General features: G+C 37.5%; 1 protein-coding gene across 2 annotated transcripts; it reads left to right on the top strand.

Annotated features, from left to right (window-relative positions):
* Positions 1-1,785: 1,785 nt before the first annotated feature.
* tlk1b (tousled-like kinase 1b) lies at positions 1,786-26,725 on the top strand. 2 transcript variants are annotated; one of them, XM_051897028.1, is made up of 22 exons: positions 1,786-2,119; positions 9,902-10,020; positions 11,297-11,368; positions 11,458-11,496; positions 12,553-12,628; positions 12,880-12,923; positions 13,175-13,258; positions 13,344-13,430; positions 15,305-15,397; positions 15,514-15,624; positions 15,710-15,846; positions 17,091-17,276; positions 17,558-17,624; positions 18,467-18,564; positions 19,150-19,231; positions 20,250-20,341; positions 20,416-20,505; positions 21,289-21,458; positions 23,555-23,690; positions 24,426-24,537; positions 24,647-24,754; positions 24,827-26,725. In XM_051897028.1, exons 1-22 carry the CDS (start codon positions 1,984-1,986, stop codon positions 24,989-24,991), a joined length of 2,304 nt encoding a protein of 767 aa, XP_051752988.1. In that variant the 5' UTR covers positions 1,786-1,983; the 3' UTR covers positions 24,992-26,725. The 2 variants fall into 2 exon arrangements, with proteins under 2 accessions (XP_051752988.1, XP_051752987.1); XM_051897027.1 differs by having other exon boundaries at positions 1,787-2,119; positions 13,169-13,258.
* Positions 26,726-27,973: the final 1,248 nt, after the last annotated feature.

Raw genomic sequence — 27,973 nt, 5'->3', positions numbered from 1 at the left:
TTCTCAATTTAAACATTTGTTATGTTATCTATGTTCTATTCTGAATAAAATATTGGCTCATGTGACTTGAAAGTCTTTTAGTTTTCATTTTATTCAAATTTAAAAAACATCCCAACATTTCTGGAATTCGGGTTGTAGTTTCCCCCTTTGTTTGCTCTGTGTATTGAAGTTCTCAGTTCAGTTAGTTTCTTGTTCTGCATTGTTTGTCGTCAGCGTTAAGGTCGGTTGTGTTTGATATGTATTCCTGCGAGTTTCCCTTGTCTTTGTGAGCTATCTACTATGGCCGAATGTGACGCTATCTCAATAGGATAAAAGTGTCAGTGAATTTTTTTTTTTTTTTTTTTACTATTGCATATAATACAGCTCTATACGAACAGCTAATGCATTATTTTCCTTTTAATAACTTTATGACTATAGAGGTGAAATTATGTCTCTAGAATTTTTTTTAGGTCTCTGTGACTTAGAATATTCCAAGAACACCTTCAGATTGTGAAGAAGGAGGAAGCTGACACATTTCCGGTCAGATGGCAAAAAGCAGTTCCTCAGAGACTGGTGTGATTCAGCAGGATCTATTCAGAAACTGATCAACTCTATGAAACGATATAGCTGTCATCTGTTGACATGAAAGTGCAGAACATTTGCATTTTAAATTATCTTCAGTTCAGCAGAATATATAATGAGGGCTCTTATTCCAGTGAATTCCTCTGTGGTGAGTTGAGAGGAAGATAACTCTAGTGGGATGTTTATTGTGAAATATGTGTCTGGAGCTGTTCAGAGGGTAAAGCTCAGCTCTGGGCAGATCTCTGAGTCAGCAAATCACAGATCAAGATGTCTGTGTGTTAGATAAACCTGCATGTACACACAGAGAGAGAGAGAGAGAGAGAGAGAGACAAACTAGGAAGTTTCATCCACTAAAAAAAATCACACTTTACATTGCAGTATATTTAAGTAGTTCTAATGAACACATGAATTTAATGTACCTATTTTGTGAAGATGCTTGTAAATTTTTTATTATAATTTACATATTATTAGGCTATATTGTATGTTTATATATTATTTTTTTGGTCACACTTTAGTTTAGAGTATTAATTACAACTACTATTAACTACAACTTTTGCCTCAATAAACACCTAATTACTGCTTATTAATAGTTAGTAAGGTAGATGTTAAGTTTAGGTATTGGGAAGGATTACGGGATGTAGAATATGGACATGCAGAATAAGGCGTTAATATGTGCTTTATAAGTAACAGCCAATAATATCCTAGTAATATGCATGCTAATAAGCAACTTAATAGTGAGAATTGGTCCCTAAACTAAAGTGTAACCCATAGGCCTATTTTTATATTATTTATATTTAATTATATGCAATTGTTATCTTAATTTATATTTATATTATTCACTTAAAATATAATTTTAATATAAAATATTTATGAATAATGGTGAAATAAATGAATAAATAACAAAATCACAGCTGCCTAGAAAAACAAAATAATATCAAGTCCACTCAATATCATATGTTGTACAAAAATCAATATGTTCATGAATGTAGGCTATTTATTTGGTAAGTATTAAAGTAATAATGCAGTCAGCTGGCCATTATTGCAAAATAAACACTCAGGTTTATGAGGACAGACATGAAGTGATCATTCTTATGCTCATACTTATCATTTTATCTAGAATACAATTTGCTAGAAGGGTTGAAGCATCAAACATGGATTTTAAGTTTTGCACTAATGTGTGTGTGTGTGTGTAACCTTTGCAACTGGCGTCACGCATCGGCTACACACACACACACACACACACACACACACTGAGAGTGAGCCAGTGAGGATCTCAGTGCGCAGTGCGGAGCTGAAAACATGAGCAGTGTTGCATTGATTATCAGTGTTTCTGCATGATGCATTAGACACACACAGGTGTGATTTGACAGAGATCATGTGTGCGATGCGCTCGGGCGTCTCTTCGCGGGGGAAAGTGTCTTCATGAGTGTCCAAAGTAACAGCAACAGCAGTGGAAGTTTGGACGGAGCGCCATCTTGCTCTCAGTTCTCGACTGGATCTCCGACCCCGGGCTCAGTTTCTCCGCTCGATATCTGCGCTCCGCGGAGGTATAAAGAAGGTAAAACCGGTGTGAATGTGAATTTAAAGTTTGTTCATGTAGAATCGGTCGGGATTGTGTTAGATTGACGTGTGATTTTGAGTAAATCTGGCCTTATATCGAAGCGGTCGTGTCGGAGGCCGCTGATCTCTCGTCTGCTGACTGTGACTCTCTTGTGTTTTTATAACAAGCATCGATTCCTAAAGATGAGCTGCTGTGTTTTAAACCGTTTGCGATGGAATTATGTCGCTTTGTTTGTTGATTGCACGGTTAATTTCATGTGAGGATGCCCATGGTCATCTATTAGGGGACTCAGCCACTGGCCGTGTCTCAAAACCTAGCGAGATGTCTTACTAGACTGCATTTTTGGGCATCATAGGTGCGTATTTGTTGTGCTTTTTTATGATGTCTAAATTCTGTCTTTGTGTCTAGGTAGGCACTAGGCAGGTTGCTAGGTTTTGAGACACAGCCAGTCTGATTAATATGAGTTGATGTTTATGAGGTTTAGAGTTATATGTTTATCTTTTATGTATGTAATGCAATGGCTCACAAATGACACAGCCTGTACCTGATAAACAAGAGAATGTTTATCACCCATGCATTGAAAATTTAGGTAGGTCAAAACTCGCTGGCTTTTAGGACGCTGTCAGTATCCGATAAACACGAGTTGCTGTTTTTACCTAGCACTGTGTGCATGTCATGCAATGGCTCATAAATGCTGTCTAGGTAGGTAGACAGTCGCAGCCAGTAACGTTACCTGACAAACATTAGACATTTTTAAGGTTGACGGTATGTGTCATTCGTGCATGTCATGCAATGGCCCAAACTGCTGTCTACTAGCTTTTGAGACGCAGCCCGTATATGATAAAGTTGATGTTTGTATGCTTGGGTGTATTATTTCTAGCACTTGTGTATGCAATGACTCTAAAATGTTATATAAGGTAAGAAGTTCAGTATCAACGTACGTTGATGTTTAGTGTTTGAGAATGAAGAAATGCACATATAAAGAACACACTGGATTTTATTACAATAAACATGATTTTGTGTTTTTATGGTTGAAAATATTGATTTATTTGTCTAGCACTCAGTGCATGTCATGCAGTGGCTCAAAATGCTGTCTAGGTAGGCAACAGACTAGGTTTTGAGGCGCATCTAGTATGTGATACACATTAGTTATGTGTGAGTGTTTATTTGTGTGCAATGCCTCTGAAATGCCTTCTAGGTAGGTGAGATTTTGGACACATCTGCTAAACATGAATTTGTATGATGCTCAAAACAATATGCATGCTCAGAGAGCTGTTGCATCTTTATGGCCATTGTAGTTTTTTTCTGTTATTGCAGCTTTACTTGTAGTTTTGTCCCTGAAATCATCTGGATGGCTTTGAACCTGTAAGCAAAAGTCTGTATGATACACATCTGATTTAAAGTGATAGTTCACCCAAAAATGGAAATTCTGTCATCATTTACTCACCCTCCTATTGTTCCAAACACATGAGTCTTTCAATCATTTGCAGAACACAAATGAAGGTATTTGTAATGAAATCTGAGTTATTTCTGTCCCTCCATTGACAGCCTATGCAACTACCACTTTGACGCTTCAAAAAGTTCATAAAGAGATTGTAAAACTAATCCATATGAATTGAGTGGTTTAGTCCAAATTTTCTGAAGAGACTCGATCGCTTTATATGATGAAGATATTTAATTTAGGCTTTTATTCACATATAAACATTCATCAGCTCGCACATCTGTTATGGTAAACAGAAGCTCAAGCATGTTTGCTTGATGTGCGAGAACCAATGAGGTTCATTCTCCTGTGTTACGCAGCACATTTGAGCTTCCGCAAGAGCCAATGAGGTTTGTTCTCACTCATCAAAGCACGTACGGTTGAGCTTCTGTTTATGTTCTCTGATCAATGTTTATATGTGAATAAAAGACTAAATTCAATCTGTTCAGTGCTCATGATATAATGTGATCGAGTCTCTTCAGAAAATTTAGACTTAACTGCTCAATTCATATGGATTAGTTTTACGATCGCTTTATGAACCTTTTGAAGCATTAAGGTGGTAGTTGAGTAGCTGTTTATGGAGGGACAGAAATCGCTCAGATTTTATTAAAAAGATCTTCATTTGTGTTCCGAAGATGAACAAAAGTCTTAAGGGTTTGGAACAACATGAGGGTGAGTAAATGATGACAGAACTATCCCTTTAAATTCAAGTGCTTTTTTCAGGTTAAATGGTTTCCTTTGTTTTGCAAAATTTTGTTTTTGATGTGTTTTTGAAGAACTTAATGAAGTGTTGCACCGGATGTTTCCTGTGCCCCAGAGACTCAGGCTGGTCTGTGTTAATATGTGCTGTAAACATGCGTATGTGCACTGATGAGTGTAATATCATATGTGTGTTAATGCATTACTCAGATTCTCATGTCCAAGAATAAGTTCTCAGCCATGTAATGGCATGCTCTGCCTTTATTTTTTAAAAATGTTTTGCAGGTAAAATGTCTTTTACCTGCTTGTCAAACCAAAAAGTATTGGTATTTGGTATTGGTATTTATTATGGACATAGTACCATGATAGTATCATGTTTTATGGATATCTATACTGTATAATGTTAAAAAGATTTTTTAACTTTATATTCATCAAAGAATCCTGAAAAAATGTATCACTGGTTGAACAAAAATATGACGCAGCACTGTTTTCAACATTGATAATAATCAGAAATGTTTGTTTAGCAGCAAATCAGCATATGATTTCTGAGGAATCATGTGACACTGAAGACTGGAGTAATGCTGAAAATTCGGCTTTGATCACAGGAATAAATTACACTTTTTTTTTTTTTTTTTTTTCCCTTTTTTTTTAACAGTATATTACAATAGAAAACCTATTTTGAATTGTAATATTTCACAGTATTACTGTTATTTTTGATTAAATAAATGCAGCTGTGGTGAGCAAATGAGACTTTTCAAAAACACAAAATCTTACGACCCCAAACTTTTAAGCAGTAGTGTATATTGAAGTACAATGCTATTTATTACCATCTGATACAAATGGAATTAAGATTTGCCCCAGGAATTGATTTTTGAGCATGTAAAACAGATTGTTGGTGTTTCATCCATTTATTTTAAATACTTCTTCACTTGAATGAATGACTGACACAAATTCTCAAGTTAAACATAGCCACGGGAAATATAATACAATCTTATAGGGCTGCAACTATTATTTTGATAATCGATTAGTTGGTTGATTATTTCTTCGATTAAACGATTAATCTGATAAAAAGCCCAATTTTCTTTTTTTATTGCCAAAACACACTATTTTACATCCTGCCCAATGCTGTCCTTCAAACAAAAGTGCCAACTGTGTGCTATGAAAACTTATATAGTGAATTTATCTATATCTGTGCTATATGCAAAAGAGCTATAAAGCAAAATGACAGTTTAAATTAAGATAATAATAATAATCAAGATGATAAAGAAAAACTCTCGACACAGTAACCTGTTACTGTCATTTCTTTATCCTGTAAATGTAAGAAACGTCTTAGGCTACATTTATTTATATTCAATACACGCAGTTATCTTTACAGTTTACCACTCTCATAAAATATTTGAATTACACGTTGACTTTTAAAACTAAATTTAGCGTCCAACAACAGATATTTCACCAAAATTAATATTTTTGTGTTGAATATTAGCCTAATTGTCTCCCTCTCTAAAGCGTCCTGTCTGTTGGACGCGCATGCTCGCGCCGGCGCTCATTCAGTAAGGACTGTCAGGACGAGCCTTCATGCAAAATGGAAATACTCGTGTGAATTTGTAACACTTACAGATAAGGATATAACCATAAAATGAAAGTTTTGCGCTGAGGAAACATCACACATTAAACAGCACACGCATCTGTCGAAGCACCTGACAGGTCAAGCCATGTTAAACATTAAAATACTAATACATTAGCTTGAAGCTTAAAATAAAGAATTCTCATGTTTTGGGCAGCTTGGATCATGTATCTTTCCCGCAGCAGCTCACTCTGTTTCCTCCACTATATTAGATGCATTTTGTCCATAGAAATGTGTTATTATTCAGTGCTGTAATTGACGTGACTGGCGGAAGTTTTCCGTGCATGGTGGGTAGACACGACTAATCGATAATTACATTCGTTGTCAATGATTTTCATTCATTTCATTATCGATTTTATCGATTGCCTACAATCTTATAATCACAATATAACAGTATAATCTAAAGTTAGGTATTAAAAATACAACAGTTTAGTTAATGCTTTAGAAATATTTCTCATTGATTGTTCATGTTAATTAGTGTAGTTAACTAATGTTAACAAATGAAACCTTGATGTAAAGTGTTACCATGTTTTTTTAATAATTATCCATAAGAAGGTGGATTATTATGTTATATTTCATGATATCTTGATGGCTCTGAATTCAATCACCTGTGAATTGTTGCACAAACTAGGATGTGGTTTGTTTGTTTTCTGGTCATTTGCTTGTACTCATTTCCTCTCCACCTTCTGCATGTTTGGAGCTTGTGTCAGTGAGGTGTCTTGTGTAGCCAAGCACTACTTGGGTTCTTTGCCAAACCAGACGTGGCCTTAGGTTTGTGTTTACTCATTCCTAGTATTTTGATTTGTCATCTGTGTTCTTTATCTGGGCAACTGTGCTCTTCTTGCCCTGTTGACCTTCATAATTTTCCACCCTTCCACCATCTTGGGATCTCTTTGGCTTGTAGCTCTTTCTGGCACGAGTCTTATCATGGCAGTGGTGTCAGACGCATCCAGTGCACCGTTGATTATGGCTAGAGAATGCAAGTGAACCTGGGCTGTTTCGTCTAGTCACTGTAATGGGGTTTGAAGACCAAATGATTCTTTTAGACTGGATTTATAATGATGATTCATGTCGTAGCTGGTTGTTCTTATCGGCTGCTGATACTGTATTCTCATGTGCTGAAGAAACGGGGCCATTTGGCTGCTGCAAAAATGATGAATTCTGTCATCAGGCTTCTGGTGCAAGATCATGTCAAACATGTTAAACTAAGGAATAGTTCACCCAAACATGTAATTCTTTCATTATTTGCTCACCCTCATGTCATTCCAAACCTGTATGCTGTAATTTTTCTGTAGAACACAGTTGCAAATGATTGAAAATCTTTAATACAGTTCCCCCTCCCCAAATTCAACAATTCATGTGGACTGTTGAGCTCCCAAAATGGCAAAAAAAAAACTAATGCACAATAATAGGTCTTATGAAGTCATACAATAGCTTTGTGAGAGGAACAGACTCAAATTTAAATGGTTATTCATTGAAAAAAACAGGTCCAGTATAGGGGTGGGTGATATGACCAAATTCTTATTAAAGGGATAGTTCACCCAAAAATGAAAATTTTATGTTTATCTGCTTACCCCCAGGGCATTCAAGATGTAGGTGATTTTGTTTCTTCAGTAGAACACAAATGATGATTTTTAACTCCAACCGTTGCGGTCTGTCAGTCGTATAATGCTTGTCAATGGTAACTCCATCTATAAGAATCAAAAAAACACGCACAGACAAATCCAAATTAAACCCTGCGGCTCGTGACGACACATTGATGTCCTTACCATAACGATACACATCACGATATAGTTATTTTGTGTTATTTTATCTCATTTGTTATTAAAAATATGAGAAAAAAAAGAAGCAAATACAATATAATTAAACATTATTAAGTCTTTTGTCACTTTAATGCGTCCATGCTGAATAAAAGTATTAATTTGTTTGAATCTTCCTGACCCCAAACCTTTGTACGGTGGTGTATGTATGGTAGTCTATATCACCAGATGTAATGTGTAATATTGAGGTCACAGTGGCATGTAGAAATACTCATTGTATTTATTTATTTACATTTCATTAATTTTTTTTTTCTGTAAAATGGTAGATTGTGTCGTCATTATTTTCTGAGACGAAAATAGAAAGATGGAGCTAAGCTGTCAGTGGCATCAGCTGATAATGAGTAGAAAACTTCTCATAATACTTCCTGTTTGTCATTCTGACTCCCGCAGGAAGAAGCTGTGCTGAAGTTTGCCATGAAAAATGAAACTGGCTTAAAGAGCAGATAAAACAAATATTTGGTTTTAAGAAGCTTGAGCATAGTAAGATGTGAAAGAAGATGGACTTTTTAAGGCTGTGACACACCAAGCCGGCGTCAAATAACTAGCGGCAACTAAAGCTGACTGTGTTGTCTCCTCGTGTCGGCTGCGCCTCCGCCAAAAAGCTGCACTTGAACACACTGCAAAAACTACAGGTGACTGTCAAATAACATGCATGTTCTATGCCTGTGTGAAAGGACATAACCATCTATATCAGCAGGTATCAATAGTCTATATTCGTCATTCAAAAAGACAAATCGAAACTAGAACTGCAGATATACAAACAGTAAACAAAGCAGCGCTTGCTTACCGTTTTTAAAAATCAATTATGCTGATCACTTTCTTCATTCTAGGCGGCTCATGTTGTTATGAAAATATGACGTAAGATGACGTAAAATTAACAGCCTTCTCTCTGTGCCGTCTTGACAACTTTGGTCGCTTTCATCACTTTTGCTTTTTTTCTTGCTACACTGAACAGCCAATCAGAGTGATCTCTCTCACTGACGACGCCAATGGATGCTAATTCAACATGCTCAATTGGCCAAAAAAACCCAGATGGGGTCCACCTAGTGCAGCAAAAACTGGGCTTGCCGATGCTCAATGCCAGGGCCTTTACTGTAGACATCCTCATCTTGTCATTGTCGAGCAATTTTGAGACATATTAAAGGATTAGTTCACTTTGAAATGAAAATTAGCCCAAGCTTTACTCACCCTCAAGCCATCCTAGGTGTATATGACTTTCTTCTTTTTGATGAACATAATCGCAGAAATATTAATAAATATCCTGGCTCACCCGAGCTTTATAATGGCAGTGATAGGGATCAGTGAGTATAAGCTGAAGAAAGTGCTTCCATCCACATCCACATCCATCCATCGTAAATAGGTGCTCCATATGGCTCCGGGGGGTTAGCAAAAGCCTTCTGAATTGAAGCGTTTGTTAAAAAGAAAAAATCCATATTTAACAAGTTATGAAGTAAAATATCTTCCGCACGAGCCGCCTTCTGTATTCAGCGTACACAGAAAGTGTAAAACTCTTGCAGTTCACAAAGCTTACACTACGTCCTACACCTTCTCTATTCAACTTACGGAAAAAATGTAACTGGCGTGATGCCAGTTTACACTTTCTTCGTAACTTCAATACGGAAGGTGGTCTGGCGGAAGCTACATATTTTACCTCATAACTTGTTTAAATATGGATATTTTTTTACACAAACGCATCGCTTCGCTTCAGAAGGCCTTTATTAACCCCCCGGAGCCATGTGAGGTACATATTTATGATGGATGGATGTGGATGGAAGCACTTTCTTCAGCTCATACTCATTGATCCCTATCACTGCCATTATAAAGCTCGGATGCGTTAGGATATTTATTATTTCTGCGATTATGTTCATCAGAAAGTAGAAAGTCATATACACCTAGGATGGCTAATATAAATACACATGTATGTCTCATGTGAGTGTACATAAGGAGAAACCTTTTTGTAAGTATAAGTTCTTGGTGTGCCTTTAAACCAGTAATTTGTATGTACTTTAGGGTGGCATAGGATCAGAAAACAATGACTTGATGGTCTTGTAAGATTCCGGGAAGATGTGTCACCATGATCACACCCCTCCTGACCCTGAAGCCTGTGTACCTGTGTGTGAACGTGTTGAGATTGACATGTTTGTCTGTGTTTGTAGGAATGGATGAACTGCATTCTCTGGATCCACGTCGGCAGGAGCTCTTGGAGGCACGTTTCATCGGGGCAGTTAGTGGAAACACGGGAGGAAGCACAGGGAGCGCGAGTGGCGGACCTAAAGTAATGCACACGCATGCAAACACACAAATGTGCATGCTCATGTAATTATAATTATTATTTATATTTAATTAATTTTAATATAATTTAGGTTTATTATTGATATGTTTATTTTCTATGAAATGGCAAAATGGGTTATTTTGTTTTCTTTAAAATGGAAAAGCATCATTCAACTAACTAAAAATGTTGAATGTATAAAAAAGTATAGTTATTTGAAATGTTTTTCACATTAATTTCATTTTAGTATTTCACTAAATGAACACAAATAAGAATCCACTCATTTTATGTGTGTCAATTCAACAATAGATAGTAATTAAAAGCAAAATGTACCTACATATAAAGTATATTACCTACAAATGTTTTTTTTTGTAAATAAATGAAACATCCCATCCATGGACTTGATTCTGAATCACTGAATCTGAAAATGAATCGATTTACTATGAAGTTAACTGAACTTACCAAGTCTAACACAGTTTTAGCTGCAGAAGTTAAAATCAAAGACTCTATTAAAACCATTAACATACAACTCTATTAAAACACTTGCATACTTGCAAGAACCCAAGACTAAACTATTGTAATGACACTATAATCATAATGTTGCTTAAAGGGGACCTATTATGTCTTTTTTCAAAGTCTTGATTTTGTTCTTGGGTTCTATTAGAATGGTTTTCATGCAAAAATGAATTTTTTCCCATATTTGACAGTCTTAGTACCTCTCTTCCCAGTTCCCCTGTCAGTAATGCTCTGTTTAGCTCCTCTCTTTATGAAACCCCTCCTTCCGAAAAGTGCAATGTGCTCTAATTGGTCGGCTGGACCATTGTGTTGTGATTGGTCAACTACTTCGAGTGTGTTTAAGAAAATGCCACGAGTTTCAACACTACTACAGCAGCGGACCCTTTATTTGCGTATACCTTGCGCAGGAATTATTTAAATGAGGAATATTGTGACGTGAAGAAACTCAAACGTGAAGAAACTCAAGGCTATAATTGAGGTGTTTCAGGGTTCAGAAACAATCCGTACTGATATAGAGAATAACTCCCTTTGGAGAGATTTTATGCTTTCTAACTTTGCAGACCTTTTTTCATGCTCAAAAAGCAAAATCACATACTAAAGAAAGTTGAACATGTAAAAAAGCATAATAGGATCCCTTTAATTTTGCTGCACCAGTGTGAAATCAGTGTGAATATTTTATAAATATTTGATCTGTAATGCCACACGCTCTCTGTCATGGTCATAACCTGTCCTAAACCTGCTTTGTATTATTTTGATCTGTTTTTAGGGTTTAAACAATAACGAATGTTCCAGTCACAGTTTTGGCAGCCTGGGGTCATCTAGTGACAAGGAGTCAGAGGTGAACATTATGGACATGTATACTCAAAGAACAGATCTGTTTCAATAGTTTGTCCATGTTTAAAATGTGCTTTTTTCATTCCCATAAAGAACTCTGACATAAAGAAAGGAGGATCGCCTGCATATTCAGTGAGTTTGACAATTATCACTCTATGCTTTGTTAATAAAATAGAAGTTAATGGGGACAAATAAGCATCATAAAACTGGTCCATAGGACTCAAGCAGTATGTCTAAGATGTCAGTCTTGACATGCCATAATTTGAAAGCTGCTGTGGAGAGATTTTCAGGGAATAACAACTTTATATTTGAGTCTCTTTCTCCTGCAGTGCTATTGCATGCATTTTATTCCTTATCTTCTAGGTGCAAAACTCTTACACTCTTTAAAAAAAAAATTTGCTATATAGCACTAAAAGTGGTTCTTGGCTCGTAATCATAGGGGAACCACATTTGGTGCTATGTAGCACCATATCTTTAAAGGTGTTCTACAGCACCTTTGTCAAATGGTATGTAGAACCCATAAGAGGTGCCATGTCTCATTTTATTTCTTCAACAAAAATGGTGATAAACAGCACCAACAGTGGTTCTTTGGCTCTATAAGAACCTTTAAAGGGGCTTAACAGGTTCTTTGTATGGCAGTGGTGCTATATAGCACCTTAACCACCCCAAAGAACCACTGAAGAACCGCTGAAGAACCATACAGGGGCTTAACAGGTTCTTTATACAGTAGCGGTGCTATGTAGCACCTCAGTCATCCCAAAGAACTGGTGAAGAACCGCTGAGGAACCACTGAAGCACCAAGATTTGGTGCTATACAGCACTTAAAGTGGTTCCCCCGTATGATTACGTGCCAAAGAACCACTTTTAGTACTATATAGCTTTTTTTTTTTTTTTTGTCATTTAGGAGCTTGACAGCACCTGTTCATATTCACTTTCATTAAATTGATAAAAGCAGGATAATGATAAAAATCAAATGGGTTCGAAATGACATGGTAAATGACGTTTGGAATTCGTACAAATGCACAATGGCTGTCTGGAAGCCTCATTGGTGAACTTTTAACGACTCCTTTGAGGCCTGAATTCAGCTTCAGATGGAACTTACCTAAAGCATTAATATTGATTGTATTGATTTAGTGAACGTAAGAATTGATTGAATAAAATAGTAATGCTTTTTCCTGTTTTCCCAAGACTCCAGAGAAGAAGCACTCCGAGTCATCCAGGGGAAGAAAGAGGAAGGTTGATAACCAATCAGAGAGCAGTCAAGGTAACCTTAACTTCCTGTGCGTATGAATGAAGTGTTTCTTAATGAGACATGATAGTTTGTTTGACAACTACGTTTTTCAGTTAACAGACCTGGCATTTTGGAAACGTCCAGGATCAGAGTCATGTGCTTCATGTTTGTTGGGAAATACAGCATTAATTTTTAGCATGGAAATAATGCAGTGCACTCACAGAGTAGTGATTGTATCTACTGACCATGTTTTTTTTTTTGTTTTGTTTTTTTTTACCCCTCAGGAAAGTCTTCCGGCCGAGGGCCCAAGATCAGCGATTATTTTGATGTGAGTAAAGATTTGTATGGATGACTCTGCATTTAGTCAGCTCTGTATTAAATGTCAGTCAGGTGTCAGAGAGCTTTTAGTCAGAGTACTGTTGCTTTTTCATCTTGTAATGGCCGCTCGCTTTAGTAGATGTTTTGTAGAGTTGTGAAATTGCTTGAGCTCATCACTAGTAACATTGTGATGACGCCACATCCTTGTTATTTGTGTGGTGCTGTTAAAAAACACGGCATATCTCCTTCCTGAAGTTCCAGGGAGGAAACGGATCAAGTCCAGTCAGGGGTCTTCCTCCGGTCCTGCGCTCACCACAGAACTCTCACTCTGCACCCGGGGCTATCGTAAGTGCTGATGTTTGATGTTTAAACATCAGCAAGGAGCCAGTGATGCTTACTTTTATTAATGTTGCTGTTTTTTACTCTTCAGGTCAGACAGAACAGCTCCTCACCCACCAGCCTGTGTTTCATGGATCACATGATGAATCCAAAACAGCTTAGCAGCAGGAGTGTCCAGGTAATACTTGGAAAAAATATTGGAAAAAAAATGACATTGCGATATTGGGGAAAAAAATGACATTGCGATGTTTTGTTTTTCTGCGATATATATTGCTATATGAAAACAATTTCACCAGATGATTTGAATAGCTCTATTTGTAAAGAATTCTAGGATGATTGGGGTAATTTTGTAGGGTAGTGCACCTGCATAAAAAATAAGAAACAAATTACAAGCATAGTTAAATACAGTAAAACAAAGATACAAATGAAATAAGCAGTGCTTATGTTTTTCAGGTAAATCTATCTGTATTGCGATATCGATGCTAAAACTTTCAGCACCATTGCTCGCGCCCTATTAAATATGTTCTGCTCTCTCTGATTCTGTTAAACTTGCAGCTTATATGTGTGTACTGCACTCAGTTGCACTTTGAGACACTGATAAACGTGCAGTGCACACTGATACTGCGAAACGTGCACTGCACAATCTGACATGCACTGCACGATTGCACTTGACACTCTGAAACATACACTGTACACTGACCCTTAAATAAGTACTGCATACGCTGATGCTGTTAAGTGGTCCAAGGTTCTTTGTCATGTGTGCATGCACTCTGGTACTGTTAAATAAGCTCACTCTCACACTGTGCTTAAAGGGTTAGTTCACCCAAAAATGAAAATTCTGTCTTTAATTACTCACCCTCATGTCGCTCCACACCCATAAGACCTTTGTTCATCTTTGGAACACAAATTAAGATATTTTTTTATAAAATCCGTTGGCTCAGTGAGGTCTGCATTGACAGCAAGTTAATTTAGACTTTCAATGCCCAGAAAGCTACTAAAGACATATTTAAAGCAGTTCATGTGACTACAGTAGTTCAACCTTAATGTTATGAAGCGACGAGAAAACTTTTTGTGTGCCAAAAAAACACAATAACAGCTTTTTTCAACAATATCTAGTGATGGGCGATTTCAAAACACTGTTTCATGACGCTTCGAAGCTTTACGAATCTTTTGTTTCGAATCAGTGGTTCAGAGCGTGTATCAAACAATCTCAAAATGACAGTCACGTGATTTCAGTAAACGAGGCTTCGTTACGTCATAAGCGTTTCGAAATGTCAGTGGTTCATGTGACTTTGGCAGTTTGATACACGTTCCGAATCACCAATTCAAAACAAAAGATTCGTAAAGCTTCGAAGCTTCATGAAACAGTGTTTTGAAATCGCCCATCACTAGATATTGTTGAATAAAGTCATTATTTTGTTTTTTTTGGAGCACAAAAAGTATTCTTGTCACTTATTAACATTAATGTTGAACCACTGTAGTCATATGAACTGTTTTAAATATATCTTTAGTACCTTTCTGGGCATTTGAAAGTGTAAATTAACTTGCTGTCAATGCAGGCCTCACTGAGCCATCGGATTTTATCAAAAATATCTTAATTTGTGTTCCGAAGATGAACGAAGGTCTTATGGGTGTGGAACGACATGAGGGCGAGTAATTAATGAAATAATTTACATTTTTGGGTGAACTAACCCTTTAAAAATGCACAGTGACAAAACATTCGCTGCACACTGACACTTGTTAAATAAGCACTGCATACGCTGATGCTGTTAAACGTGCACTGCTCTGACACTAAACACCTTTTTTCATGATGCACTGCACACACTTACATTATTAAACCTGCACTGCACATACTCTACATATTACATACTCTGATGCAGTTATATGCGTGTACTACATGCTCTGATGCTGTAAAACAAGCTTGCTTACACTGTATGATGCACAGTTTACTTGGACTCAACACATGCTGACATGGATAGAATATTCTCTCACAGTCTCTGCTGTTATTTGCGTTCTCTAAACATTTAACTATTTTTCCTTCTCTGTTCTCAGACTGATTTGACACTGTTGAAACTGGCTGCACTTGAGAGCAATAAGAATCTTGACCTTGAGAAGAAAGAGGGCAGAATAGATGATCTACTCAGGGTGAGTAACAAACAGACGAGCATCCTGTCCTTGAGTGTTTTTTTTTTTTTTATATGTTGAAATCACAGTGCCATTTGAGTTCAGAAATTGAGTGGTTTTGATACTTTTTTCCCCAGGCAAACTGTGACCTCCGCAGACAGATAGATGAGCAACAGAAGCTGCTGGAACGTTTCAAGGAGCGTCTGAACAAATGCACTACGATGAGTAAAAAACTCCTCATTGAGAAGGTGAGCTGTTTGATATGCTCACAGCTGCTTATTTCCCATGTGTCAGGGGTAGTTGAGTGACTCTTGAGTGTTCTCGTCTTCCTAGAGCACTCAAGAGAAGCAGTCCTGCCGTGAAAAGAGCATGCAGGACCGGCTGCGTCTGGGGCACTTCACCACAGTCCGGCATGGAGCATCCTACTCGGAACAGTGGACGGACGGATATGCCTTCCAGAACCTAGTCAAGTAAGAGTCGCCCACAGACAAAGACTAAAGTTGTGTGGTTTTGTCTGGGACTGAAATGTACCGTCATCATTCAGTACGTGACCAGGATGCCAGTGTGCTGCTATAAAGTTTGACTCAATGTAGTCTCGCGTAGCCAGACCTTCAGACTGACGGCAGAATATGTCTAGACTCCATAGCAGCTTTCATTGGCCAAGGACTGCCCAGACATCGTCTGACTGACATGAAAAGCAGCCATTTACAGTTAGTTTTGTTCAGCATTATGTTTAGGGGCTTGAAAATGTAAAGTCAATGTCCCTACATTAACAACGTGTAAAACTCTTGGACTCTTTTTAAAGAGTCTATGCTGTGAACTTCACATACTTTTGAAAATCCAGCTGATCCTGAGGTGGTTTGGCATCACAATGACTTTGTTTCCTGGTAGACCATTAAAGAACACAACACACAAGTCTCCCGGTCATCCTCTAGAATTCAACCAATCACTTTCCCATTTTATGTGCCTTAAGCTGCGTTCACACTGCCAGCGACCTTTCGCAGCATGTCGCCAGTTCACGAAACCATTCAGGCTCGGACTCCACATGGCGAGTATCACCGTATGTACACGGAGACCTATCATAAATTATAGGGAAGTTGCTTACTGCTAAATTGAACTTCTCCATCTTGCCACCGACACTCTACAACAGGATGTAGTGACGGGTAACATGCACTCCACCTACTTCACTCCTATTGGTTGTCGCTCTTTATTTGCATAAAGTTAAAAAGCAAAAAGTTATCACTGGACATTCCTACATCCTGTCGCCAGAAATCACCAGCTCTCAGTTGAAATGAATGTGATCATGACGCTTTGTCACTGTGTCGTTGGGGGTGTGAACGGGGCTTTATGCGTCAGATGTTCAGCCAACAGTCTGTGGGCGTGACGTCTGAGGCTGAGACTAGACAAAATGTGACATGAAGCATAAAGTTAATGCACTGACCTCATCCCTAAACCTAATTTACAGAATTTGACATTATAATTAGTCTGTAAATAGTTCTATAAATGAAATCCAGATGGGATACTGGTGGAATTTAATGAATTAGATGTTACACTTTTGTACAAACATTTGTGTTAATGCATTGTACATTACTTTGGATTAAAGTATCTGCCATTGTAAATAATAAAATAGGGTGAGCCCTTTCTGTCCTGCATTTGCATAAGTTATTATTTTTTTATTGGGGTTTTTAATATTTTTCTATTACTGTTTTAATAGGCAGCAGGAGTGGATAAACCAGCAGAGGGAAGAGATTGAGAGGCAGCGGAAACTTCTAGCAAAGCGCAAACCTCCCAGCACACCCTCCTCCCAGAGCCCGACCCCCAATGAGTCCAAACAGAGAAAGACCAAAGCCGTCAATGGAGCTGACAATGACCCCTTCCTCAAACCCAGCCTGCCTACACTGTGAGATATTAACACACACATGCACAAACATGTGTGTGTCTTTCTTGCCTTCTAAATAGAGACTTCCCATTGACTTCTAATGTTATTAAAATGAGATAATTAAGATTGTTGTACATCAGGGCTGTACAATTCATCATTATAAGATCATTATAGAAGCATGTATGATTTATAGAAGCAGAAAAGCCTGTGATTTAAATAAGAAAAAAAAAAGTAAAATGTTTTCTGCAATATTGTCTTCAAAATGGTTCTATTATTGAAATGCTTTTGTATTGAATATACAGATTGACAGTGGCAGAGTATCATGAGCAGGAAGAAATCTTCAAACTGAGACTGGGTCATCTCAAAAAGGTTAGTCTCTATATAAACACAATACACACACACACACTCTCGTGTGCTTCAGAGTAAGGCCCTGTTTATACCTGCTATTAAGATGCGTTTTGAGCTTGTTCACTTTCGACCACTTCCAGAGGTAGTCAAAAACGCATTTGACCAGATTGCTTTTGTAGTGGAACCGCTCATGTGGTCGAATGTGTTCAAACAGCCACAAAAGTACCGTCTACTCTCCGCCTACTGAATAACGTGTAAACATTATGAGATGCGTGCTAGCCAGATGGGATTTAAACTTTGTCGGCTGAAGACCCAAGTTTGGTTTGAAGACGAAAAACATACCAAAGCACAGTGATCTCTCATCATTCCTGATTTCTAACACACACTCACTGCGTTCGGACAGTCTTGCGGCTGTCAGAGCAGAAATGAAAGCTGATGCTCTCTGTGTGTTTTTCCATCATCTCCGGTCGCGTTCATATGTAATTTGCACGAGCTTATTTTGTCCATTAGATCGAAAGATCTGAAAAAACTAAAAAAAAATACATTTACCCGCCCATAGACCCTCCCCTCATAGAAATCAGGACTGAAGTGGTTGAAAGTGAACAAAACACCAGGTGTAAACAGGTATGTGTTTCCCTCGTCAACTTGTGATCTGATCGACCAAAACGCATCTCAATACCAAGTGTAAACGGGGCCTAAGATGGTTAAAAAGCAGTGAGGTGTAGTATTAGTGCTTCATGCAAAAGCAGTCATGCAAAAATGCTGCTTCAAGCAGTCTTTTTGTCCTTTCAGTGGAATCTACCATTCATACATGAGTATGTTAGTATGTGCTCAAGTGTGTGTGTGTGTGTGTGTGTGTTCAGGAGGAGGCAGAGATCCAGGCAGAGCTAGAACGGTTGGAGCGCGTGAGGAATCTGCACATTCGAGAACTTAAAAGAATCAACAATGAGGACAGTTCTCAGTAAGTTCCGCCCACTTCTTAAGTATTGTTTTTTTGGAGATTTTAAATATGAGTATGGAAAGAGCAGAGAAACACTGCAGAGTTTGCAGATAAAATGCAGTGCCTACATATATGTAAATGGAACACTGCATCAGTAACTGTGCCATTGTCAGTTATTACATGTATTTTTTCTGTCGGCTGTACATAAGAATCAGTGATCAACTTTTGAGAGTGTGCTACTCTGCTGAATTAAAAAGTCTGGGTCAACATTTTCATGTGCAGTTTCAGATTGCAGTTTAAAGACAGATGGCAGACATGTAAATAACTTAAAAAAAAAAAAAAAAAAAAAAAAAAACTATGGTTACCCTGGGAAATTGTTAAAAGGGAGTTCATTAGAAAACTCTAATTGCTCTAATTAAAAACTCTAATTTTTTAAACTATATTTTATTCCCGTTTTTTTCCTCTTTTAGTTTTCTTTGAAACAATTGCTGTTTGACCCAAAATGTGCTTCTGAAAAGAAATAATCACACTTTTAATCCATCTCAGAATATTTTTTTAGTTGGTAGAAAGTTGTGAATATGCCTGATGTATTTGTGTGTGTTTCAGGTTTAAAGACCATCCAACCCTTAATGAAAGGTATCTTCTGTTACACTTGCTGGGAAGAGGAGGTTTCAGTGAAGTTTATAAGGTTATTTAGTTTTTTTATTATTAGATGCACCCACACAGTTCGATACAGTTTGTGTTCTTTGTGCTTTGTGTACTTGTTTAATGCATATATATATATTACTGATCAAAAGTTTGTGGTCAGTAAATGTTTTTTTTGGAAAAAAGTAATACTTTTATTCAGCTTTATTCAGCAAGGATACATTAAATTGATTCAATGGCAGATTTCTGTTTCAAATAAATGCTGTTCTCTTGAACTTTCTATTCATCAAAGAATCCTGAAAAAAATGTATCATGGTTTCCACAAAAATATGAAGCAGCACAACTATTTTCAACATTGATAATAATCAGAAATGTTTCTTGTGCAGCAAATTAACATATTAGAATGATTTCTGAAGGATCATGTGACCCTGAAGACTGGAGTAATGATGCTGAAAATCCAGCTTTGATCACAGGAATAAATTCAATTTTACAATATATTCACATAGAAAAGAGTTATTTTAAATTGTAATAATATTTCACAGTAGTACTGCTTTTATTTTATTTTTTTATTAAAATAAATGTAACCTTAAGAGACTTATTTCAGAAACAGTAAAAAATCTTTAGTGTACAACAGACCATTTTCACAACCCATTTTACTTTACTAATTGTAACAGGTCCTGAACAGGACTTGATTTTATCAAAAATTATTAGATCATGATACTGTTTTCTTTATAATAGCATTCATATTATGTGAATCATTCCCAGTAATACCAGAAATGTGTATTTAAGGGAATAACTGATAGGCTTGAACCATTGTAAAACTACACACAGCTTTGCATGGTTAATGCAAACAGCAATATCATAAAAGACACAGATTTTCAAAAATAATATGTCTGTTTTATAGTATATAGTAACATATGGTTATAGCTGTGGCATGAAACAACAAGTCACTAGAAAATATTCACAGACTGCATAGACCAACTATTAACCCTAGTTTATATGTGTTGTGAAAAATTGGTTCTCATTTCCTAATTAAACATGTTTTATGTTGTTGTGTGAAGGCATTTGACCTGTTTGAGCAGCGATATGCTGCTGTGAAGATCCACCAGCTCAACAAGAACTGGAGAGAAGAGAAGAAAGAGAACTACCACAAGTATGTTGCCCACCTTTTTTTTTTCCCTCTCTCTCTCCCAAGTTTTTCATGCTCATTTGTTTTGTCCACTCCAGACATGCCTGTAGAGAATACAGAATCCACAAGCAACTGGACCATCCCAGAATAGTCAAACTTTATGACTACTTTTCTCTGGACACTGACACGTAAGCGCCTGACTTTTTTTTTTTTTTTTTCGCCAATATGTTTATTGTCCTTTTCTTATTTTATAACCACACATCAACTAGGAATATAGTAACAAAATAGCCTATGGAACACCAGAACAAGTACACAAGCATACATCCTTTCACATACACGTATTCAATTTACACTTAAAAAAAAAAAAAAAAAAAAAAAACATACTGTAAATACTTTTTAAAAAAAAAATGCTTTTTGGGAATTGCACATTTCTGGCATAGTTGATCAAAAGAAAGTAGAACTCCATATTCATATAAATCCCTAATTTCCTGAATGCCTCTTATATTTTGTATCTTAAATCCTCCATCTTTATTATGAGGTGTAAATTGTTCATTACACCAAATAGGAGTAAATTGGGATAATCTCGGCATATCACCAATATGCTTATGTGCAGCATGCCAGAATGAAACAGTATTTTTAAGGAAAGGGTTTTTTGTGTTCTTCTTCAATGACTTAGTATCTGAAGAGTATAGGTACATTTTAATGGTATATCTGGAATGGAGTTTTGTTCAATATCTACCCAAACAGGTGTTGTTGTACAGAAATAGTTTAGTGCTGAAGTCAGTTGGGCAGCCATATAGTACCATCTTAAATTGGGAAGCTGAAGCCCTCCCCTTTCATAGGGCAGATGTAATATTTCAAGGCGCATAAGCATCTGGCTGATGTATTTTCCAGATAGTCTGTTTTGTGCATTTTACTTGATCTAGTTTTTGCAACTTTACAAATGTTCACTTGATGTGTTTTTGTTCTAGATTCTGCACTGTTCTCGAGTTCTGTGAGGGGAATGATCTCGATTTCTATCTGAAGCAACACAAGCTGATGTCTGAGAAAGAGGCTCGCTCAATCGTCATGCAGATAGTCAACGCCCTCCGATACCTCAATGAGATCAAACCGCCCATCATCCATTATGACCTAAAACCAGGTGAACGCAACACGCACAATAACTACTGTATCACAGAATTATGTATGTTAATTTGTGTGTGCGGGCCAAATTTTGAATTGCTGAATGAAGATGCAAAAGGGAAGATACTGATATGTGCGCGGGAAGCAGTGTTAATTTCGCTGATGAATAATTTTCGTCAACAACATTATTTCACTGACGAAAACTAGTCGATAACTAAATAAAAACCAGTTTTGAATGACAAAAACTATGATGAAAATCTATTGACATTTTCATCAACGAATAAAAACGAGATGAAAATGTTAGGCAGGGACGATTTGGGAATAGATCCAGTCAGAATGATGTCCTGCGTGGTAGATGCGCACATTTGAATTGTAACGTGCTGATCTACCCAGCAGGACATAAGTTGGTGTACACTTGCTGAATGTCTCATAAAACGTTTAAAAATGTAAATGTCTGGAAGAAAGAGAAGAGTTGGCATATGGGTAAATCTGAAAAAATGTGAGGACGCGAAAGAGAGCTCAATTCAGTCCAGTTTTCTGTGCGCACACAGAAAGCCGCCTCTCAGACGTCAGCGCACGAGTATTGAATTAAGCTCTTTCACGTCTTTCCACGCTTGAATGGACATACACACAAAATTGTCAAAATGTCTGTTTTGGCGAGTATTCACGTAAACCCAGTCCGTTATGTCTTGAAGTGAACGTAAACAGGTTGGGAGAATATCAGTGTATTGGATCCATGCATTCGGCCTTAAAGTGACAGCAGTCTAATAAACCGTCTGCTGTCTGTCATTAATGTTAATCAAACATCAAAAGAAAAGGAGAAAATCACTCAATGCTCTTTGATTGAACAACTTTATTAGCTTTAATAAGGATTACTCTATAATTTATACAAATAAATATGTCTGCTTGCAAGTTGTTATAAAGAATACATATATCATTAATTAAAACCAAGACCATGTTGCTGTTTCTATATGAGAAGTGGTTTTATTTCATTTTAAGATGAAGACATGTCATAGTCACAGCAGTTAAATCTGTCTGTTTTGCATGTCCAAACATGCATATTAACAGGTTAATAGATTTTCTCCGGGAGTATATCATGAGTTTTGAAATTTTAGATTATTAACTAAACCCATTAGATTTTAGTCAACTAAATCTACTGTAGATTTAGTCGACTAAAATCTTATGATTTAGTTGACTAAAACTAGACTAAAACTAAAACAATTCAGATGAATAAAATATGACTAAAACTAAATGGCATTTTAGTCAAAAGACTTTGATTTAGTTGTTTTAGTCATAATTTGCTGTCAAAATTTACACTGGTGGGAAGCAGGAGAAAGAAATGACAAAATATAATTATCAAATAATAACAGCACTCACAAGTCTGTCACTGGAGATCTGAAGCGTCGTTTGTGTCTGGAAAGTGGGAAAAATAGTCTATAGACACCGGAACGAGATAGAATCTAACTGGATCGGGACTGAAAGGTCTGCGTAGACCTCTTTCTATGGGCTTTTGTGGGCGGGAACGGGACAAAACGGGAGCAGGATAAAATATAACACATTTTTGGCGAGAGCGGGATTGAAAAATCCATCCCGCGCAGACCTCTACTACAGAGCATGGCTGTGTCCGAAAGCTGAAAAACGCTGCCTCCATAGGCAGCATACGGTGGTACAAAGACAACAAGGCATCCGAATCCAATAATCACGTCACATCCTGTCTCCTGAGATACCTTCATCTGATCTGATTTTTGAAGGAAGCATAGGTGTATCCTTCACTGCCTTTAATATCCTACAATCCTGTGCATTCATTCCATGACCATTGAGCTAAAAAATAAAGATGGCGCATGAAAGTTGCAGTTGGTGGTCAATTTGTGTGTAAATGTACATTTTTGTCCAACTGTTGACCAAACAAGTCACTGACTAAGCTTTTGGAAGCAGCCCATGTCCGCTTTCATTCACACATGTGAACTCTTCAGAGACAAGAGCAATTCATGTAGCACATGATGTGAATGGAGAATTGGTGCAAAAAATGCTTCTCTTAAGGATGGTTGATTTGTTATTTGTTATGTAGACTGTATAGGAAGTATGTTTTTTTTTGTTTGTTTTTTGGTTGCTCAGGAAATATCCTGTTGGTGGATGGAACAGCATGTGGGGAGATAAAGATCACAGACTTTGGCCTGTCTAAAATCATGGATGACGACAGCTACGGAGTGGACGGGATGGACCTGACATCACAGGGAGCTGGAACTTACTGGTCAGTGTCCCCAGCTAAAAACAGCGCTTTCTAGTGCACATTACTTCAGTGTTCACCCAAACACATTTGTATTGTGGATTTTTAAGAATATTTAAACTGCTCTGAAGCTCCAAAAAGGACTAAATAGCAGCATAAATTTGTGTGAGGAACGGGCCAGTTGTTTTTTTTGTCATAGCTTTTTTAGTTGTCATTTTTAGAGTGACATGGTCATTGATAAATTCCTAAATTCTTAAATTTCTCTTATTGGTTTTTTCAGAAAAATCATGTTAACACATATGCATCAGATATGATCCATCCACATGATCCATCTCTTAATCATCATTGTATTGCATTGCATTATACATTTTGCTCCTCAAAATTAAAGCTACAGGGCTTTGATCATAAGACTTAGCATTTAAATATCATCTTACCAAGGCATAATATTGGGAGATATAGAGTGACGACTGATTTTTATATGCATTCGTCTTTGATTTACATTACAAGCCATCATTTTATCTTACTTTTTTGGCCATATAAACAGCATCTGCACCAAATTGCACATTTTGAGTCTCTGAATACAACTGAAGTACAACTCCATGAGTATGAGCTCCATATTCTCACTATATAAGCCATAAAAGTCTGATGTATCAAATATGATATAAAACACTCTTTTAAAACACTTTAATTTAAAAAAAAAATAGATTTTTCTGGCTATTATTTTAAATGTATAACACAACCACATGTTCTAATTTTTAGGTATTTGCCACCAGAGTGTTTTGTTGTTGGTAAAGAGCCTCCAAAGATCTCTAATAAAGTAGATGTGTGGTCAGTGGGCGTCATCTTCTTCCAGTGCCTGTATGGACGAAAGGTAAGGCTCAATGTTTAGAAACTGCTGTGTGGGTCACTTAAAACTGTAGCCACACGGCCATTGATGCGTTTTAGGATGAAGCTGCAGTGAATCTTTTGTCGTTTTGTAGCCGTTTGGCCATAATCAGTCCCAGCAAGACATCCTTCAAGAGAACACCATCCTGAAAGCCACTGAGGTGCAGTTTCCTGCCAAACCTGTGGCTAGCAATGAGGCCAAGGTCAGTATTGTGAGTTTATATGTAAATGCATGTGTGGAAACAACAGTCTGAGTTTTTTCTTGTCCTCCGCAGGCGTTTATCCGCCGCTGTCTGGCTTACAGGAAGGAGGACCGCTTTGACGTCCACCAGCTGGGCAGTGACTCGTACCTTCTTCCTCACATGAGGCGGTCCAATTCGTCAGGGAACTTGCAGGCCACTCCCGCAAGCCCTGCCTCTTCAGGAATAATCTCCTACTGATCTCAATGGCTGATCGATCATGATTGATGGTTCTGATGGTGATTTCCCTCCCTTCAACACCTCGGGGTGGACAGGAAGGGGGAGGAGCTATATATCAGCTGACAGGCTGTAGGACACGCCCACACCGGCCACAGTGACTGCCATTGATATTGGGGCAGGAATGGCCGATGTCATTTCCTGTGTGGATCCAGATGTCAGTCAGAGCTAGAACCATTTGAAAATTGACATTTGTTTTTACCCAAGGCATTTTGTGGAGTAGATTTGGGAGGGTTGCGCTAACGTTTTAGCTTATTGTTGATATCCTCCCTGAGCTACGCCTCAGTAAAGGGGTGTTTTGTTTTGTGTAAGTGTGAAATTTAGAGGCAATTAATTGTAGTGTGAGTGGAAATAGATGAACGAGTGTTTTAATGTGACAAATGTGTCTGTAAGAATTTTTGTGCGCGTGCACCTGTGAATGGATGTTTTACGCCACAGCGTTATATGTTGGCTGTTCATAACATACATGTATGTTGGCCACAGATTGCAAGATGTGTGTGCGTGTGTGTGTGTGTGTGTGTGTTACAAAATACTGTCTGTTTCACTTTAAAGTAACATGTATGAACATTGTCAGTTTGTTTAAATGGGCGCAATATTTGCAAAATGTGGATGGATGGATCTCACAAAGAATGTCCAGGTCATATTTCACCCCAAAACCAAGCGAAAAAGAACTTTTAGATTAAGGAAATTAAGGCTGTTTCAGGACCATTTGGACAGATTTTGGCACAGATTTACAAATAAAGATTGAGACACTATTATGATCTTGAGTTTTACTGTTATAAAGAGTTTATATATATATATATATATATATAATCAGATGATGTGTGTGTGTGTGTATATAATATATATATATATATATATATATATATATATATATATATATATATATATATATATATATATGATGTATGCATACAATGTCTTTTTCATACATTTAATTGGCATAAATTTTGTCAAAATGATGAAATAGGATTCTTTTAAGTCATATTTATTTATTTAGATTTTGGGGTGGAAAATGACCTGGACATGTTATTGACCAGTTTGGTGAGATTCACCTGAGAATCCTGCATGTAGGAGGAGACGCTGTAAAAAGTCATTTCAGTAGACCTCCTATAGAAACTCTCAAACGACATATGCGTATATATTAATGAATCCAACCCTGAGCAGGTTTTCATATTTTGTTTGCAGGTTTGTTTGTTGCTTTTGTTGTCTGATGCAGCATCACCTTGCTGCTACCTGATGTTGCTTTTAGTTCTATGATTTATTCAGATTAAGAATCAGACCAAATATAAATTTGATTTACCAGGAAAAGCATGAAAAAAAAAAAAACTGAATGAGGTGTGTTGTGAGACTGAGGGTCTGACGTACGTATGCGTGTGTGGGCCGGACCCCACCCTTGATCGTTTAACCCCTTTATGCCCAGACCCAGTGCTGTCATGTTGCTTAGCAACCCTCGCTGATCCCGGAGCCTGAGTCAGGTCAGCATCTCCGAATGACGTGAACCGGACCGCGAACAAACTGTCAAAGCTTCCAGAGTCTGTTTTCAGGGGAAGAATCTCAGCTTTTGTTGTTTCCACTCTCTAAATACTCTTTCAACCCCAGAAGCAGTTTTCAGCTCAACATATGGTGATCTGTCTCTAAAGTGCTGCTGCGATTGTAGAGAATGTAGCCAAAAGAGAAATAAACATTTTGAAAATATTTGGATGCATGTGCTTTCTTTCCTTTGGTGTTTGTGGTGACTGATTTTTTTTTTTTTTTTTGGACATTTTCTTGTGATATCAGAGCTGTTTTTATTGGTACCGGCTTTGTTTGCTTTCAGGGCCCCTGCTGGACAGAATCAAAAGTTGGCCTACATTTCACAGCCAAGTTGAGTGACAGTCTGCAGCTGACCAGTGAATTTACCAGCTGTTTGTAATTACTGACAATTTTTTATAGCACAGGGAAAAAAACACTTAACAGGGCCTAAAATTAACAGTCGGTAATATTTTTATAAATTCTAACAACGCAATGACAGTTGACAGGCCAGCGCTGCAACGGCACAAGAGTTTAAGCCTTGGCAATTTTAATATTCAAGCGCAAGAAGACACAAAATGGAACTCAATTTGTTACTCACGCACTACATGGAAAGCTTTCTATACGCGCAAATCCGAAGCAGGCGCCCAGAAAGCTGCATCTCAGACAGCACACAAACACTAAATTGAGCTCTCTTTCACGTCGTCTTGCGCTTGAACTGACAAATTAACAAAAAAGGAAAAAATGCCCGCCTTGGCGAGTATCCTAGTAAACATAGTCGTTTATGGCTTAAGTGACCGTGAACAGTAGAGAAAAATGTGTCAGTGTATTGAATCCATGAATTAGGTCTTAAAGTGACAGCAGCCTAATATTTCTGCTGCTGTCTGTGTTTTTAATGTTAAACAACAAAGGACAAAGAAAAATCATTCACTGGTCTTGACTGAATAACTTTTACTTTAAAACTTCTAACCTCCCCAATCACCTGCTGCATATTCCGCTGGAGATCTGCCGCAGTTACCGTGGCTCCTTCTCCAAAAAGAAGCGTCATAAACGACGAGGAAAACGTGGGGGCTGGTTGGCGAGAACTACAAAAAATAAACGGCAAACCGGGCGAATGACGCTCGGTTCGTTTGGTCGTGTCTTCGGCCGTTCTATCCTGCACGGCCTTTGGCAATTACTCGGCGTCTGTGGGTCAAGCCTCATAAGCGGGATAAACCGTCGGCTCACCGCTATGTAATGGACCTACAGTACTCATCAATACCTCAATTTCGCTCGTTGGATCTTATTGGAGTCAACGCTGCTTTGCTAAATGTGAGGTCAGTGAGAAACAAAACTTTTATACTTCGCGACTTCATGGTCTCTAAAGACTTGGATTTCCTGTTTTTAACTGAGACATGGCTTGAACCGTCGGACAGCTGTTTTCTTACAGAGCTG

Source organism: Ctenopharyngodon idella, chromosome 6, assembly GCF_019924925.1.
Source record: "Ctenopharyngodon idella isolate HZGC_01 chromosome 6, HZGC01, whole genome shotgun sequence".
NCBI lineage: Eukaryota > Metazoa > Chordata > Actinopteri > Cypriniformes > Xenocyprididae > Ctenopharyngodon > Ctenopharyngodon idella.
This window is presented reverse-complemented; position numbering and strand designations above follow the sequence as displayed.

Excerpts from the sequence above, each read along its gene's own strand:
- tlk1b (XM_051897027.1), top strand. The coding sequence starts at position 1,984 with ATGAGTGTCCAAAGTAACAGCAACAGCAGTGGAAGTTTGGACGGAGCG. Across the intron at positions 17,277-17,557 it reads AAACCCAGCCTGCCTACACT|ATTGACAGTGGCAGAGTATC; the intron begins GTGAGATATTAA and ends TTGAATATACAG. Across the intron at positions 19,232-20,249 it reads GTTTCAGTGAAGTTTATAAG|GCATTTGACCTGTTTGAGCA; the intron begins GTTATTTAGTTT and ends TGTTGTGTGAAG.